The sequence below is a fragment of the Phalaenopsis equestris genome, unplaced genomic scaffold (assembly GCF_001263595.1).
Source record: "Phalaenopsis equestris unplaced genomic scaffold, ASM126359v1 Scaffold000180, whole genome shotgun sequence".
Classification (NCBI taxonomy): Eukaryota; Viridiplantae; Streptophyta; class Magnoliopsida; order Asparagales; family Orchidaceae; genus Phalaenopsis; species Phalaenopsis equestris.
Window position 1 is genome coordinate 1,599,033 of NW_018164622.1, and position 19,303 is coordinate 1,618,335.

General features: G+C 33.7%; 1 protein-coding gene across 3 annotated transcripts; it reads left to right on the top strand.

Annotated features, from left to right (window-relative positions):
• Window positions 1-4,916: 4,916 nt before the first annotated feature.
• On the top strand, window positions 4,917-16,401 carry LOC110022273. 3 transcript variants are annotated; one of them, XR_002293757.1, is made up of 4 exons: window positions 4,917-5,295; window positions 5,795-6,136; window positions 6,263-7,004; window positions 16,078-16,401. XR_002293757.1 is itself a non-coding variant. In XM_020721125.1 (3 exons), the coding sequence occupies exons 2-3, from the start codon at window positions 5,814-5,816 to the stop codon at window positions 6,909-6,911; spliced, it is 972 nt and encodes a 323-aa protein (XP_020576784.1). In that variant the 5' UTR covers window positions 4,917-5,295; window positions 5,795-5,813; the 3' UTR covers window positions 6,912-7,087. The 3 variants fall into 3 exon arrangements, 1 of the variants encoding a protein (XP_020576784.1); XR_002293758.1 differs by having other exon boundaries at window positions 6,263-6,973; XM_020721125.1 differs by lacking the exon at window positions 16,078-16,401 and having other exon boundaries at window positions 6,263-7,087.
• Window positions 16,402-19,303: the final 2,902 nt, after the last annotated feature.

The window sequence follows — 19,303 nt, forward strand, 5'->3', positions numbered from 1 at the left end:
TTTCTGATCCATTTAGATAAATAATTAATTTTAATCTCTCTATTTTCTCTATTTTTTTCTCATTTTTGGGTAATTTTTTTTGTTGTATTTGATTATTGTTAGATATTTAACTCTCTAAATATAAAAAAAAGTTATATTTGAATTTGAAAATGTAATTTTTTATTGTTATGAATAATGGCCACTTATAGGGAAGCAATAGTTAGATACTTTAAAGCAATCATCATCATTTGTTGTCTGGTGGATTCAACCCCTTTCTCTCTAGGAGGGCCTTCGTGTGGAGAAAATTACGTTGAGCCACTTACGGATGATGAACGCGATACACTGGCGAGGTTTTTTCTTTTTATTTTTCTGTCGGTGTTGGTGTATCGCATTCGTCGTCTTTACATAGCTCGCGTGCGCATGACGTAGGCAAAATTTTTTCCTTCGTGTGCGGTGTATCGCATTCGTCGTCTTTACATAGCTCGCGTACGCATGACGTAGGCAAAATTTTTTCCTTCGTTTGTGTGCGTGTGCGTGTGCGTGTGTTTGTGTGCGTGTGGTGGTGATGGTGGCAGCTAAGATAACACTGAAGATGGTGGCATGGTGGAGGGTTTGGATGGTCGATCATAACCATCCTTGCAATATGTAACACTTAAATTTGGTGTATAACTTATGCATAAAAGTGTGTTTCATTTTAAAACATAAATGATAGTATTTTTTATGTAATCTGGCATTGGAGTATTATGCTTGTAAATTTGAAATTTTAGGTCTTAGATGTGTTAGTAGGTCTGAATTGTGTCGTTTTGCATGTAAATGCCTTGTTAGATTCATTTTGAGACGAGCTTAATATTCTTATTTATTAATTTGTATTTTTACATGGCCGTCATATATGATATATTATTGGCCTACTCTATTTAGAGATGTTAATATATATATATATATATATATATATATATATATTCATGAAAATTTATGTGCATACCACTCGATTTTTATGTAATTAAATATTTGACACCTATGCTTTAACTTTTACATGCTGCCTTATTTATGTTAGAAAATGTGTATTTCGCTTTTAAAAGTTAAAATGAGAGTATTTTTGATGTGGTATGAAAAATTTTGGGTGGTATAAATGTAAAAAATAATGTCTAGTTATCAGACATGTAAATACCACCTTTTCTATGTATATCTATGCAAATGTGCTTATGGTACAAATGAAGAGATTTTGTATTTAAATTGAATATAATAGGATGAAAAATATGCATATATTTGAAATATTTTCTTGGTGTGGTGGTGATGGAAGACATGATGATGGCGGCGGTAATGGTAGTTGGTGGGATGAAGGATGGTGGTCTTTGATGGCAACAACATAATTGATGGTAGCTGTTTTTGAAAAAAATTAAATATATCTAAAAATTATTTTGATTATTAATAAAAAAAAAAAAAGAGAAATACCTTTTCTTAAAGCAAAAGTAAGATTTGAAAATAATCCCAAATAGATTCTTAGGGTTTTCTTATATGGGTAGGTCGGTCGATAATATCTTGGTTTGGGGCAATTAGGGTTTGAATTTTTTCTCAAAGATGATTAAGAAGCATATAAGGTCTTTGGAGGGGTTGGATTTGATATGGAGTTTGGAATTAGACAACATAAGGATCACCCTATGATGAGATTATGTCAAACTTAAGAGTCGTAATTTGCACTTCAAACTTTAGTGTGGTAAAATGAGATAACACGAGGCCTTAAAATCACTTGAAAATGGTAGAGGGGTAAGCCTAGATGTATTATGTAAAATTTAAAAATTGTTCAACAATCATAAATAGTTTTTGGCGATGCTCCAAATGAGCCAAGATGAGCAGGTGCTTGTTATTTATAAAAACCTTTTGAGGTTCATCTTTTCCAATAAAAGAAAGACTTGGATGGATACTTAACATGTAACGTATAAAATGACCAAACATAAAGAGATAAGTAAAAGCAAACACAATATGCATAATGGTTGAACATGTGAGGAGATTTCATCATGCGATGTAGATTTGCAAGTCTTGCAACATTCCAACGAAAAAAAAACCAATTTGATGATGAAAACTAAATCATTGTAAAGATAGCCATGATCCTAAATATTAGTGAGGCCTAGCATGCAAGCAATGTAGGTCTATGAAATTAATTAATGTAAGCACAACAATGACACTTATAACTTTGCCCTACATAGGCCTATGCATGCCCTTTACTTGGACTTACAGTCTTAACTAGAAAGCATAACCAGCTAGACCCATCTAATCACATTGCTGACATCATTTTTTTTGTACTTCGAGGTCATCACCATTTATGAGACACCACAAACACAATTTTTCTCATTCCATGGAGTGAAAAAGTGAACTTGAATTGGGTGACCCAGTGCCTTTGTTCGGTGCCCTGATGTCATTCGTGTAAGTGTGCTCATTAGATGACCTGTAAAATACTAATCTTGAGCCAAAATGTTGTATTACAACTTTGTGTTGACCAATGCTTGTAATGAGTGCTAGGGCCCACCAGAAGGATTTTAATGGATGTTTTGGTGGTAGGTTGACTAGATTTGACCTAGTTCCTTAGTGTTGGAATCTGGCATTGCAACGCTCCATAAATATCATTGAAGGTGTCCATTCACAACAAACACATGATAAAATGAATCATTAAAATTATTGGATCAATGCCTAGACATTGTACCCAAGCACCGGGACGCCAATCCATTTATAAATATGGAGCTGGGGCACTGTGAAAGTTTCACTCATACCGTGGCTTCTACAAAATTCTCTCTTTTCATTCTAAAACCTTTCATGAAGTCTTGCATTAATTATGGCCTCATGCTTAACAAGAGAAAGGAGGACAAAAGCTGGTTTTGATTAGTTGATGCGACCTACTTTGTGAGTTCCACAACACAAGATTAGTACACCGGAGTGTTGGCCTCCCACAAGCTAATTTTAGAACATGGCTTATTCTTGCCTGGGTGGCCCCATGGAGGAGACAATACAACAAAAGAGTTGGGAGTCCTTTGTTGTTGAACCTGGTACTGTCGTCGTTCATATCATTCAAGATTTCATGGCAAGTGCTAAGGCACCTAAGACAACAAGGTCTTTGTCTGGCAAAACTAGTCCCTTACGAATGAGTGGCCATCAACAACATGTTCGACCTGGTTGGATATGATGTTGATGGATACACCCATTTCCTGGACTCTAGTCTGAATTTTGGCAGGATCCATCGATGCCTCAGATGACCTAAATTTAAGGCCTACTGATTGGCATGAGTGTGAAGAGCAACTCCTTCACTTCCCCTTTGTAGCTTGACTCGTGAGTTTAGAGCATGACTCCTTTTTATTTCCACCCGAATTTTGTCAAGCTTGCATTTGAGTGGCATTTGAGAGCTGCACAAGCTATGAAAATATTTGTAGGGCGCGAAGGCCAGAGTTTGAGAGCCACATGAGCTATGATAACGTTTGTAGGGTGTGGAGGCCATATTTTAGAGTTGCATGAGCTGTGAAAACATTTATAAGTTGTAGAGGTTGAATTTTGGGGGATGCAGGAGCTGTGATAACGTCTATAGGTCACAGAAGCTGGAGAGGAGCTGCAGAAGCTGTGATATTATTTGTAGGCCACAAAGACTAAAATTTGGGAGCTGCACGAGCTATGATAACGTTCATAGACCACATCAACTTGAGTTTGGGAGTTGCATGAGCTGTGATAGCGTTCGTAAACTGCAGAGGCCGAAGTTTGGAGCTACATAAGCTATAATAATATCGTTAGGGTCTCAAAGTCGTTAGGAGCTGCATGAGCTTAGATAACATTTGTAGGCCTTAGAGGTCGGAGTTGAGAGCTACATGAAAATAGCTTATAGAGTTCGAAGGAAGTCATTGTGAGTACGATGATTTTAAGCGGTTATTGCGGGGTGCGTTGTTACACTGTCTTTGGGACACATCATTGCACCGTATGCTGGGTGCATCATTGCACCGTATGTAGAAAACATTGTTACGCCGTATGCAAGGCTCGTCCTTATATTATCTTCGGGCTACGCCACTGCTCTGCTCCATAGGGTGCTTTGTTGCTTCGCAACGTACGTCAAGTGTCCACAGCGCACGCTATGATTCCAAAAAGGGCTTCGTTACAACTAGCAGGGGACAACCGCAGTGGTCGATCCCAGTTGCCGAGCGATGGTCGACAATGGTCAGCATTTGCTGGACCTTTGGTTTGGAACACTAGACCTCATTTCCTTCTCCTCAAAGTTCCAGGCTTCCTATGGTTCAAGGTCAAGGTCCTCTTTCCACTTTCATACAGGGGGTAGTGCTTTATTTATAGAGTCTGAGAGAGGTTTCCCTATAAATAAGAAAAGAATTCAAACCACTCAATTGAATAGTCGGAAGAGTGCCTTAATAATGTCTGAATTGAGTGATCATAAACTCATTGTGTTCATCTAGTCGAGACGTTCGATCGACTGTAAGTTTGTCAGATTTGGATTTTTTTTAACCTCACAAATAACACTAAAACTTTTAAAAATGGCTTAAGAACTTGATCTAGATTTGATTTGTTTTATATCTGACCAACTTTGTTGTCATTATGCTCATCTCATAGAGCCAATCAGTTTGATTTGACGTTTACCTCTATCTGAAACTTGGATGATTTTTCATCGAAGTTTCAATCTTTTTTTAGCTCAAAAAATTACCTCGAGATTCATGCTATGCCTCAAGATCCGTATTTGATGAAGTAAAATTAATTTAATTTTTTTTATTTTTAATCATTATTAAAAAATAATTAGTAAATCACAAAATTATTTAATCATTAATAAAATTTTATTAAATTAATTTATTTTCCAACAATAATCTTATTTCTTACTAATCATTAATTAATATTAATTAATATTAACTTAATTAAAATTCTTTTAAATCCCCAATCCCTCACTCGCTTTCGCTGGAAACCACCTTACTTCCTGAAACCCTCGCGGTAGTCGCAGGGTTTAGAGATCACTGAAACTCCTTCACTCTGCTCCTACCCGATTAACCATTGTCTTTCTTCTCTTCATTTCTTCTCCCCGCTTTCCCATGCTTTAGCTCCTCTAAACCCCCTAAATCCACCTTCCAACTGGTTTTACTAAATTAGGATTTCAAGCTAAAAAGAAGGAGAAAGGGATCACAATTAGAGCTAGCTAGGATTTTTCTAACCCCGAAACCATGGCCTTCGTGATCGAAACCTCGCTATTCCTGGGAAGGCGACGACGGGATCGCGGCATGTAGAGACCACCGAAACTCCATCCTTGTCCTCCTTCCGCTCAGCTGCTACCCGAAACCAGTGAGGAAGGTAATCTGTTCTTACCATTCTTTCTCTTCGCTCTTCTGGGATTTACTCAATCCGCCGATTGGAGGGATTTAGTGAATCTGGGATTTAAGGCCGAAACCTGGATTTATCAAATCGGTGCTTTATTTTGTCCAAAACGACCATCTGAGAAGATTTAGGTTAAATCTAGGTTGAATCCCGCTCTAGATCCATTACCAGACAGGCCCTTAATGGCTGTTTGGTATCCTATTTTACGCTGGATTTGAAAAAGATTGGCTTATTCCCACCATATAAAATGCTTGGGACTTCAATTTCTATTTATTTATTATTTTTTTCAGATTTAACAGATTCAAATTAAATTAAACAGTCAAAGAACTTAATTAGATTCAACAAATGTGATGTCAAATAATTATCAGGTTTTAATTGTTATATAAGAATTCACCGAATATGCTAAGTCCTAATTGAAGCCGAACAGTTTTACTGTTTGGGACCTAAATCCTGCTCAAATTCTTCTGCCAAACAGCGCTGAAAGTTGCTCTCGTATGGCTTTTCAGCCGAAGGTATCCGCCCTAATCCTGGTTCTAGCTTCTGCTTCCGCCGTACTCATCCTTTTACTCCTCTTCCCCTCTCTCTCGCCGTCCTGCTCTTGTTCTTCTTCTTCCCTGGAAATCACCGACATTGGTGGCCGCGGCGACAACGGAATGCGGGAACAGATCGTTCCTACCTCTGAAGATATAAAGTGGCTCCGTTCTCAGATCCACTATAACTCTCTCCTCGATCCATCCGACACCCCCCACGCCTGGCATTCCCTTCGCAAAGGCATCAATCCCCGCAGCCGCGAACAGCAGCTCGACGATCTCTTGAGGTGATCCGCTGCTGAATTTTTTTATTCCCTTCTTTTTTCTTGTAAATCGCTTTGTCAAACCTAGGCTTTGGGCATCTCTATAATTTGTAAGCAAGTCTTTTCCGATTTTGTTCATCTATTTTTCAGATTCAAGGGCATTTCACACTACGAAGATGCAGGAAAAAACCACACAGCTCTGCCTTGCCCGGGTGAGCTGCTGGTGGAGGAGCACCACAGTAACTATGGGGAACCTTGGGCTGGTGGTCGTGACATCTTCGAGTTCCTTGCATCTGCCATTGCTCTCCAACCCTCTGATCTTGTACTGGAAGTTGGTTGTGGCACTCTTCGTGTCGGTCTCCACTTCATCCGGTACCTTGATTCAGGTCACTATAATTGCCTAGAGCGAGATGAACTCTCACTCCTTGCAGCTCTCCGCTATGAGCTTCCCTCACAGGGGCTCCTTCATAAGCGCCCACTCATCCTTAGAGGGGATGATATGGATTTTTCCCGATTTGGAGCTGACAGTTCGTATGATTTGATATATTCCAGTGCAGTTTTTCTCCACATTCCTGATCAGCTTGTTTGGGTTGGTTTGGAGAAGTTGGCTGCGAAGCTGAAACCAGTGAAAGGGAGGATCTTTGTTTCACATAATATCAAGTTTTGTTCGAGGATTAAGGAGGAGTGCCCCAGGAGACTTGAGAGGATAGGGTTGCAGTATGTTGGGAAACACACTCATGATAGCTTGTTGTTTAATCATTATGAAATATGGCACGAATTCAGAAAGCCTGTAAAATGAGATCCACTTTGTAAGCCATACAGTTTTTAGTGTTGGCTGGTTTTGTTCTCTGGTTCAGGCAGGTGTGTGAAAGCTGATAATGTTTCACATAAGGTATTGACCCTTTTTATTGTCACTGATCATGTAGTTTTGCTTAGGTGTCTAAGTATATATTTGATGAGAGCTGCTTTGTTATTGCGATAATGTTTTGTGGGTTAAATTTTGTAATTTTTATTAGTCACAGAAGTGTGCTTAGTTAAGATTGTTTTCACACCTTAATATTTACTTAATTTATGTAACGGTTTTGGCTTTTCTTTTCTTTTTTTTTTTACAAGTTTTATGAATTAAGAGCCATTTGTAGTTTGCTCAAAATAGCTCGGTTTGTAGTTATGTAGGTGTTTTTTTTAACTTGATTAATATGGTTACCAAGGATACTGCTCCTTCAAAAGAACTTATCCTAATGATTACAGTGCTATATCATTAAATAGAAAAAAAAAAATTGATGTTTGTGTAATTACTATTTGCTTTGTTACCTTTGTTTGGTTAGTTGCTGTCGTGAAAATTTTGCATATGCTTTTCATATAGTTCAAATATCTTTAACAGAGTGAAGCAAAAAACATCGCTAATGTCTTTCTTCGATAATACATGATGAAATGAATCCAAGGCCTTAGATTAGAAAAACCTAATTTAAGTTTCACATGCCAACTTTTGGCAAACTTGTTTCGATGAACCTAATTCAAGACTCCTCTCACAAGGTATTTAGTATAGAACAAACTTGTTGTGAAACAAATCAAGATACCTCTTACGAGATATGTAGCATAACAAATGAAGGTTGAAAAGGAAAATTTGAGACTTCCAACTAAGCTCCATCTATAACCAGATGATCAATGAAGTTATGCTTGCTTTCATTCACTCAATTCAAAATGTAATGTTGTGATTTCTTTTTCTGTCAAATCCAACTATTCTTGTCACGACCTGGCTTAGGGCTTAGAATTGACTAAGATGGGAACAAACACTAACAAAATTTAATATCCAACTATTAATTGAAAGAGACACTAAAGAAAACAAGTAAATTGATCAAATAAAAATAGTTACCTTTTAGAACTGGTCTTCTGCACACATTGTTTCCTCTTCTATTTATCTTTTTAAGAAGTTTAAAATCTGGAAAAAATTAAAATAACACAATGAGTAATCTAAATATAACTTAGGAGCAAACACATTTCTAAACTATAATAACCTAATGAATAGAAAGTAATATTCTTGTTGTTTCTTCATATTTCTATAAAAATCTTATAATAATCTAATGTATGTGTCGATGACATTTAATGGAAATAACTTAAACTTCTAAATGCATTAACATTAACTTCACTTTCAAAAATTTGGTTTTAAATTTACTTTTTTTTAAATTATTAACATTCACATCTGTCTTAGGAGCACCGTCAAAACATAACCTAACACACCCTTGATTGATATTTACCCGTTGTCATAGCAACTCGTGATCTAATTTACATAATTGTTTGAGGTGGAAATGTGTATACTCACCCCTAGTTGATATTCTCTTGTCGACATAGTGATTAGCGATCTAAACATCACAATTAGCTAGGGTGATAGAAAAACATCTTATGTGCGTGGGATAAGAGAGTGAACTCTTTCTCGTAGCATACACATACAAGCATTCATATATGCACTACTCCATTCTTCATATCATACATTTTTATGAGACATCCTATGAGACAACATATGTTTATCTACTAATAAAATATAGATTTACTAACTCCATAGGTCATAAAATAAACTAATTTTTTTCTAAAATAAACTATTATGAAATTATTAAAACAACAATATTAAACATGCATACTTTATGATTAACAATATGAAGAATCATATTTGATATTTCAATGGTATACAATATAACAATTAATACTATAAGTAGGAATATATTTAAAAATATAAAATATTACTGTAATTTAAAAGTGCAATTACTCGCCTCAAGATTTTTACCATTCTACTCATATAGATCATCCAATTTAATAACTTGAACTTTCCAAAGTGTCATGTCATTCATTAAAACTTACTATTCACATTTTTCAATCTCAATTAATATTAATTTAACAATTCAAATCAACTTACATAAATAACAACATCCAACCTAATAATTACCTTAATCTTTTTCTTATGCCAATCCCAGTCACTACCAAAATTTCCTTATTTAATTGCTTGTCACCTTAATCTCTATCATAAGTTTAATATAATCTAATAATATCAAACTAAATTATATATATATATATAGTTATTTATTTATTTATTTGTAATTGATAAACCATAACACTAAGCTTACCATTCTCTTTGGTTGTTTGACCTTCCCGCAGGAAGTCCCCTTCTCGCATGAGAGTCGTGACCTCCCTTCTCTTCCTCCGCACAACCAAGCGTTCTCCTTCCTATCGCAACACTCGCACAAGAGCCACTCGACTAGCGTTTGTTGAGGCCGGCTCTCCGCTTCAAGGCTCGGTCTGTTATCCTCCTTCATGGACAAAGCTACCAACCTCTTCCCTTCCTTTGCACGACTAGGGCACAATGTCGAATCTGTGGTAAGAGAAACACATGACTCCTCTCCTTAGCTTTTTCTGCTGCGTGAACCTTGGCTAGGGTTTCTACCATCACCACTTCCTTCTCACAAGCAATCAAACGTGATGTCGTCTTCCTTTGTACAGGACAACGTCTCCTCATTTGGCTAGGGTTCCTCCTATTCTCCTTCTTTCTTCCTTGTCTGTCTCTCATTCTCGCCTCTCGCTCTTTCTGATTCGTTCGATCTCTGATTGTTACGAATGAAGATGCTCAACTCCTTAAATCTAGGCCTGTTAAAATTTATTTTCCTAGATTTCATTTTTTTATATTTTTTAGTTATATATATTTATATATTTATTATTATTTTATATGATTATTACAATCTCCCCTCATATAATCTAATTTCACCGTCTGACCGTCCACTCCTTTTTTGTTTAATTTCAAGCTTCGGACAGGGTCACAAAAATTATTAACCAAAATAGTTGCAATACTAGACAATGGTGACGTTGAAGATGTTAATGACGACAACATTTAGTTTGCTTATATTCTACATGGAGAGACTTGTGTTGTAAATACTTGAAAACTTTTCTTGTAGAAAAAAATTGATATGTTGTGGTTTTAATCTTTATTTCTAGCTTTAATGAGAGTCATTTTATCGTGTGAAGTGATGTGGTGATCGAACACTCTCAAAGGTGTGTGGGTACACTAGTAATAAGGTAGTGAGTAAGTGCATCATTCCACATAGATTGAAATGCCAAGTCCTAAAATTGAGATGATTTAGTACCATCAATGCTATCAAAATGGGGATGATGATAAAATTCTAAACTAAATTACAAGCTATTATATGATAATATTAACGGATTAATTACTAGAAGACATAAATTTTAGGGATTAGAAATCATTAAGGCTGAGGTCTAGGGATTGTATTTCATGTAAATTCACACTTGGGATTATGTTCTATAAGAATAGCAGTTGCACAATTAATATTGAGGTTTAACCAGAGGTTGTTACATTTCTTTTGAAAGTTTAGTGTTTTTATTTTCTCTACACATCTTATCTACCTCTTGGTGATCGAGTCATTTCAAAAAAAAACCATTTACTCTTTTTGAATCTTAAAATGGACTACATGGGTTCACCATAATTATCTCTAATTTATGATCTATCAACACGGTATTTGATTTAAGATAAGTTTGCCCTCCAAATATGAAATTAAAACAAACTCCTATCAATTGATGGTCAAACAATTCATAGGCCATTAAGCATTCAACAAAGAAAAACAAGCAACACATGAACTCCCAAAAGATATATTGAAAATAAAACCACCATAGTGGTTACATCTCATCTCTAGAAATGGGATTAGTTCAAAATGAAATAGAAATAAATCACATTTATAGAAATAAGCATGATAGATAATAAACCTAAAAAAGAGAGAAAAAAAAATCGGTTTTGCATGCTCTCATTTCCCTTTTCTAGCCTTCAATAACCTAGTAAGGGTTATTGATCTAGAGCTTGAGCACATTAATAACACAAGCTTTGATCTCACTAGACAATCGAGAAAGAAAAAAGTATGACCTTTTTTAAAATGGCCAAAAGAATGAAGGTGAATTGCCAGATAGTAGTTGATCTTCAGTCTGGCTAAATTGAAGACTCAACTTTGTAAATGGTTGGTTCAATCAGTTTCGAAAACTGTCCTATTGTCATTATTTGGTTTTACATAACATATACCTCACTGCATCGATATCTGGTCAGGATCCATGGAGAGCTTTTCTTCTCCTCAACAATCATGTCAAGAAGAAATCCGGCGACGATTCTAAAGTTGTTCTCGGGAAAAAGCTAATGTAATTGCTTTAGAACTTTGATTAAGATGACATCTTTGTTTCTCTGGTCGTTGAAAATGACTTGGATTTCATCATCATTGTTGCCAAATTCTTGTATTGAGGAGAAGGGAATAACATTTGAGCTATCAAACTATTGATCCACGACAGAGATTGAGTATGGGGAGAACTCCCCCACGGGATTGGTAGTTTCAATGACCAGAGAATTTTAGTTTGAAATCTATCGCTTCCGTCGGGGGAACTCCCATGCGGGAGATGCCCTGCGTCACTAGAATCATAGACAACATAATTCACAGAAAGTTTTACTCCCCTCTGCTGTAAAAGCAGTTAAATAATTTGAAGCTATAGATTTCAGGCTAAGCAAATATTTTAGTTTCGTGCTATTAAGCAAATGCTGCAGTCTTAAGAATGATCACCAAGGATAGCCAAATGTTTCAGAACAAATGATGAAAAAAAAAAAAAGGATGAACAAGGAGTGCAAATATTACAAGAAGACAAATGAGCATATAGCGATAAATATATCAAAAGTAAACAAAAAATCATCACCATTAGCCTTAACCCAAGCTACTTATAGTAGTTGTATAAGTAAAAGGGCAACGAAATACCTTATAGGAATATGGTTGGCTTTCTTCAGACCTCATATTATTCAATGCTGCTTAAAATGTCTGTTCAATTTTTTATTCAACAGAGCGTGAGATAGCTAGGATTTTTCAGAGTGGCTACAGTTTGTGCATTTTACAGTAGTTAAAAGGTAATATAAGACGCCTCATTTTGGTATAATCTGACAGAATTTCCTTCACTCGATAGCATACTATAAACCTTGCTTGGCTTTGATTTGACAACCTTGTACCATACTTGCTGTTTGCATTTCACATTTTTGGGCAGCAGTGCTCGCATTAGTCACCAATAATGATGATAATTATCAGTAGTCATGTCAGCTTTTCTGGATTTAGTGCAAGGTGTAGACAGAGATACTCATATGTTCCTAGGTATATTAGTAAATTGCTGCCTTTGGAGTATAAGTGTAAAAATTGCCTTCACCTAAAAAATGAAAATACCATGAGTATGAACAACCAACAAACATAGTTAAGAATAAACGGATTGCCAATTTTTCAAAATGAAAAATTACAACAAAATTGCTAAAATTATCTAATCAATATCAATTCACAATTTTGGGTCATTTCTTCTTTTTTTTATTATTAAATCTTAACTAATTCTAATCATATATATATATATATATATATATTTAGCGTTAGTTATGTAAATAAATATGAATTTGGTGGTATGTATGTAAATGCCCCAGAAATATATATATAAATATATTTCTTACATTTATATAATCCAAACCTTTCATATCACATAAACAATTCTGCCATTTCAACATAAAAAAGTGAAATACACCTTTTCATGCATTGGTAAGGTGGTATCATGCATTTGCATTGGTAAGGTGGTATGTATGTAAAAATTGAAGTTTAGATGTTAGATATGTAAATACATAGAGATTGAGTGGCATGCATGTAAAACTTCCTATAATTTTCTATAAAAAGAAAATTGACAAATATTCCAATTTCTATTCTAGAATTTGATCTTGAATGTCTCCTTCTTTGACCGTTCTTAAAATCCCAACCAGAAATTTAGAAGAATATATTTGGGGAATTTTTTAAGCATCAAGCACTTGCTATTAAACAATGCTCAATCTATAAGTTCTGTCTGGATGAAATATGTTTGGGTTACTTTCATATGTTACTCCAAACGGTACAAAACAATCATGAAAAGGTACATCTACAGTATGATCCTTCACACCTGTAGCATATCAAGAACGTAAAGGTACATCTACAGTATGATCCTTCACACCTGTATCAAGAACGCCACTTAGAAAAAGTTGAACAACCTGACTATATTATATTGTGTGATTTAAGTTTTATTCAGTATTACCTTGTAGCTAACTTTGAACATTTTATCAGCATTACTTATTACTCAGTTTTGCGTGCATTTTTTTTATTGTTTATAGCTGAGCCATAATGTTTGAAGAAGTGTCAAACTATGATAGTTTTGATTACGAGGAGGAGTGGCTTTCAATTAATGAGTTAATATGTTGTGCTCAATTTTATAATTTACATCCTGCATCAACATGCTTGATGAAATGATTATTTTGCATTATATTTGAATATGAGGCCATATATGACATCAACTCATACTTGGGATAAATGGGTATGTGAACTTCTATGTGATCATTGATGAGATTTCAAAATATATTCAAAATGTTATAAATAATATTTAATGATTTACTTGATTGCTTGAATCATCTTATTATTTACATGAATCACAGGAAACAACTTGTAGAGAAGTGCTTGCCATTATATTATGACATATAATGAAGTAATTAAAGTAAACGTTTCCAACACTCGACAGAAACAATAAGTAGATTTTTTTTTTGTCTTCAAGCATAAAGTTATCAATGAATGTTATAGCATCGACAGATAAGCAAATCTGTGATATTCCCGTGAAATTTTTGGCGATGCACCTTACATGACATATTTTAAAAATAGCTTTGGAGCTATAGCACATATGTTGATTCTCTCATTCCTGTTGAGGAGCAAATAACTTACATAGGTTAACATAATTCAACAGCAAAAAACGCAACAACTGTAACTGATTATAATATGTATTTCATATTTATTGCACCGGCATTGGAGATTTCAACTAATGATGCTCTTATTTTTTAACCTACTATGAGGGATCCAAAGTGTATTTTTTCAGCAACACCAGATTTTTTTATGTTAAAGATAGATGATTTTTTTATATATATATCTTTAAATTTAGTCTTTCGTTAATTTAAATATTTAATATAGAGGAAAATTTTATTTAGTTGATATTGTGTATTGAGGGAATATCTCAAGCCTCATCTAGAAATAAGTTATGGCATATAAGATTTTGTACGAGGAAGTTGGCATATACATGGGATACTTAAAGAGGACTTATTCTTCACTTTGAGCCATTGTAGAATGTGCATTTTGTGCCTGGAAGAAAAAATACTGAATTTTTATAGATGCCTAATTATTCCTTCAAAAAATGACTTATTGTGGTGGTAAGGATGATATTACATAACTAAATATGTAGGCATCGATCATAAATTGATCCGGAGTTTAAGACATGTGATGCTGATAATCAATTTATCCATCCAGAGGCACATGAGGTTAGAGTGGGATTGCATATTGATAACAACATTTAGCACAAATTTTGATCCAAATGTGGATGAGGATGGGGAAGATGCAGAGGAGATGATTACATTTAGAGATATTGTTGTCGTCCACTTATATAATTCAAATTTGTAGAGTATAAGTACATATCAGCTTATGTATTTTCACATCTTATTAGTATCGGTACTTTTATCATTAATGAACTTATTTCTTAATATATTTTTTTAACGTACATTGTTGTATTTATATTTCAGGATTGACGGTTGTGTTGCTCTTAAGCTAGAAATTGAATGTTTTACCATGTGTTTCGATTTAGCTCATGTTTCAAAGTGAGTATAAACTTTTTTGCTTCGATTAAACTTCAAAACAATATTAATAAAGATGTCATTATACAGAAAATGTTGGTCTGGAAGTAATGAACTATGTAGTTGCTTTATTTGTTTATTTCTTCCGTTTCTGGAGAGGTATTTAATATTATTGTCTATCTTAATTGACTTGTTCTATAACCCATGCATTACAATAAGGGGGTTTTATGTATCTAGCACAGGAATCTAATGTATTTAATGATTTTTCATTGTTCATACAATCTAATTTATTTACACAATTGATTTTACATGTATTCTTGTAAGGTGAATACAAAATCCTACATACATGCCTCATAAATCTTATTTATTTGTGTATCTAACCTCTAAAATTTCATATTTATGTTTATAACACATTGTGTATCTAACATCTAAATCAATGTTTTGAGTTGCAAGCTTTTGTGTCTAGCTGATTTTTATTCTTGTTTGTATATATTTCATTTTTTTGTCATTATCTTAATTAAGGGCCAATTAGAATCAATTTTGTTTTTTTGTTTTCTATCATATGTTTTTATTTTCTTTTGTTTATGTTTTGATTTGAAACAAAACATGTTTTGGTATGTTGGATTAAAATATGATTGTATTTTAAAACACTCAAAACACCTAAAAGTTATTTGGGTGTTTTCAAAAATATGTTTATTTTTTTTTAGAAACAAAAATAAAAACATATAAAAACTAAATAAACATGTTCTTAAAAACAAAATAAAAAATAAAAAGAAAAACATTAAACAAAATTGATCCCAAAGAAGCCCTTAGTAAAAAAATTATGACAAAAACAGCTTTTCTGACATGTCAAAATCTATTCCCTTGGAAACATTGGACTTCATTCTCTGTCTGAACATCACATCTCTTATGTTGGCTAAGGACATAAATCAAATTGTTCTTGGATTTGTCTGGTATAAAATATTCAAGTACATTATCTGAATTCTGGAGGAAGTTGCTGCATGCTTGTGTTTTGTTGTTTAATGTTCCCTGATCTTCTTTCATGGCTTGATACATCAAGTGATCTGTAAAGCGCATACATATATTTTAAGTGACATTGGTTTTTCTTATAACAACGTATTTGAAGATAAGCCATATGATTATTCATGGCTTGATACATCAAGTGATCTGTAAAGCGCCTACATATATTTTAAGTGACATTGGTTTTTTTTATAACAACGTATTTGAAGATAAGCCATATGATTAGACTAATTTTGCTCATGAAAACAACAAAATCTATCAGTGAAGCAGACCCTATGGAGCAGCCAGAACATTTTGAATCTGATCATATATATATATTTCGGTTCTCATATCAGCAACAAAGTTGCAATTTTATATGGAGCTCTAGGAATGAAATTCTTCCAATAATTTCTCCTTGCTCTAGCCGAAGCATTGAAGAAGGTATCAAATTAACATTTTGTGCTTTTTGATAGTATCATTTAAGAAGATTTGTGATCACCAGCCTTGCTTTAGCAGATTTATTTCCTCTTTAGCAACTTGTTGCAATTTTTTTATTTGGCACATTTGATGTATCATTACATGGCACACAAAACAAGAAATTTTCTTCTATGGTCATGAGGTGAAAGCAAAAGTAGACGATTGCGTCTATTTCATGAATTAGAATTTCTTAGAATGATTTTATTATAGTTTTATGAAAAGTTATGATTGCTTCTATTTTCTCCAGCTTGCCCCTGAGTTGTGTCTATATAGGCTGCTCAATTCCTTAAGGGTCCGTGTGATCAGTTATGGCCTGAAAAATGGTTGTTTGCTACGATAAACCTGTACTTGCTAATTAGAACGTTGAGACACCCAGAAATCAGGTTTATAGTGAAGTGTGTGTGTGTGCGCGCGCGCGCTATGTGTGTATTCATTATGTGGCCTGTTAGTAGAGCAGTCTCTTTGAAGGTCGGAAGTCTCCTCAGATCAGTGTTCGAATCCCCCCCATGTGTAAGGTCTGGTACTCATATTTAGCACACCTAAAGATGGTACTTAAAAAGTTACAATTACTATTATTTATCATTATTTTTTTAAACAAAAGTCAGACCAGTTTCACACGCAAATTTTTTGAAAAAGCTTGGAGCACACTTTAGGCATTTTTTTAAACAAAAGTCAGACCAGTTTCACACGCCAATTTTTTGAAAAAGCTTGGAACACACACTTTGGGCGCGGTGGTGTTTTGAAAACGCATCTGACCTGTTTGGTAAGCTATGTTTTGACAGCTTATGTGTTTTGAAAACGCTGAAAATAATATTTTCAGACCGTACTTATCTAGGTGTGGTGGCAATTTCATGACAGTATGTTTTGAAAACGCTGAAAATAATATTTTCAGACCGCACTTATCTAGGTGTGGTGGCAATTTTATGACAGTAGTCTGACTTTTCAAAAAAAATAATATTTTGTAATAGCCATCTCACCTGGCTTATTGGCAGATTATTTTTAATCAGTTTACCAACAGATTATTCAATAAGCTGCAGCTGTCCTAAATAGACGCTTTGTCTAAACGCCTGTGAGTTGTGACAATACCGCCATGACAGTACCGCCACCACACTGCTATCTCAAATGCACTGTTAGACATAATTGATACTCCATTTCTTGTGCCAAAATTTATAATTAGGCTTCAAAGGCTATATTTGGTCTCCTTTGATGCACACATCAAATAGTTATAGTGAAATAGTAATTAGAAAAATATAAAAATAATTAAAAGAAAAAGTTTAAAAGACTTTTATCATTACATTGAAAAATCATATTTTTGTCATTATTATGGTATCGGAAATGTAAATAATAGATAGCCTTACGGAAGCAAATATTCAAAAAGATTTCCTAAGATATTATAAATATTAATGGATATGTTAGTAGATATATTAATTTAATAAATAAATAAAATATAATATAGGATAATTTATGTATTTATTGCCTTAGGTAGATCTGAGAACTATTGCCCTCACCTTCTTTTAAAAAAATCAGGAATATATCCATGCATGTCACACATTTTTTATATTGTAATATCTAACATCAAAATTTTAATATTTACATATATAACCCTTTGTTGTAATAAATTTATAAAATGTAATGTTATGAATTGAGTGTTATCCATGCAAATATGAAAATTCGGGTGTTAAATATATAATATATAAAAATTCTGTTTTTTAAGTTCTTTAGAAAGATTTACATACATGCCACTTAAATGTTATGTATTTACACAACACCTAAAAGTCATTTTTTTTTTAATGTGATTTAGGTGTTAGATTTATAATTACATAAGAGTTGGGTGGTTTTTATGTAAATGCCTCTTTTTTATCTTTAATTTTAGTGACGTTTGGATGAGTAAAGGTCTCCCCTTTTTTATTCAATTATCATCAGTTAATTAACTAACTATAATAACTAATTAGCATCAGCTAATTAAATTATAATGACTGATTAACAACTGTTAACTAACTTCAATTTATGAAGGAAGTTGATGTGTTTCATAAGAAATGATTCTATCATTTTTTATTAAAATTAAATTTATTTTATGTCCTAAAAATCCAATTAAATACATATTAAATTTGATTTATGTAATGCTAATTGATTTAATCAAGATAGAATATTGGGATAATACTAATAATAAAAATAATAAGAATAATGAAGCTACTTTTTAATAATTTTATATTATAATTTAGAAATTTGCAATAGTGCAAAATTTAATAATTCTGAATCAACAAATCTACTTCAATTAGATATATCCTTAAAAAGTATTGGTCGCGCAAATTCTTAGTAACCCGGTTACTAAGTTTGCTTTCTCGTGCTAGATGCTTCGTGTATTATTATCTCACGTCTTCGATCTTCCTTAGTTTTTTTTTTTTTTTTTGCATTTGCCATCTTCCCATTCTTTTGATTTGTCCTTAGTCATGCTTTCTCACCTTCTCTTCTTTCATCGGCTCTTCTTTTTTCGCTCGACTAACATTTACGCTACGCCTAACTCTCTAGTTCATGTTCGTGTTTCATTCCTTACCTTTACACTCGTAAGACTATCTTCGACTCTCTTTTGATATTATTATTGATTTCTGCCACATCACATTTCTCATCTTTTAACCTGGATGACCGCTTACTCCCAATCCTCTGGGCCCTTGTTCTCCTTTGCCAAGTCTCTTTCTTCCTAATATTGTTCGCTCCACAAAAGCATCTTGATTCGTCTCATTCTTATAAATAGTGCCAAATAACATGTACGCCCTTATTGCCTTAATAACATTATCGACGTTTCAATGAGATTGATTAATATTGTCTAGAGCACAAAAGAAATGAAAAAGACACCAATGATTCTAACAAATGCCACCATGTTTCGGCCCACAATCGAAGGTGACTAAGGCATTTCATATAAATTTAATGAAGGTTTAGTTAGGAAAAGTAATATTTTTAAAAATATAGAAATATATAATATGTGGCATAAGACTATAGATATTAATATAATTTACTTCATATATGTATCTTTT

Bases quoted from the DNA above. Each gene is read 5' to 3' on its own strand.
- LOC110022273 (XM_020721125.1), top strand. From the start codon at position 5,814: ATGGCTTTTCAGCCGAAGGTATCCGCCCTAATCCTGGTTCTAGCTTCT. The intron at 6,137-6,262 runs GTGATCCGCTGC...TCTATTTTTCAG, and splicing joins CAGCTCGACGATCTCTTGAG to ATTCAAGGGCATTTCACACT.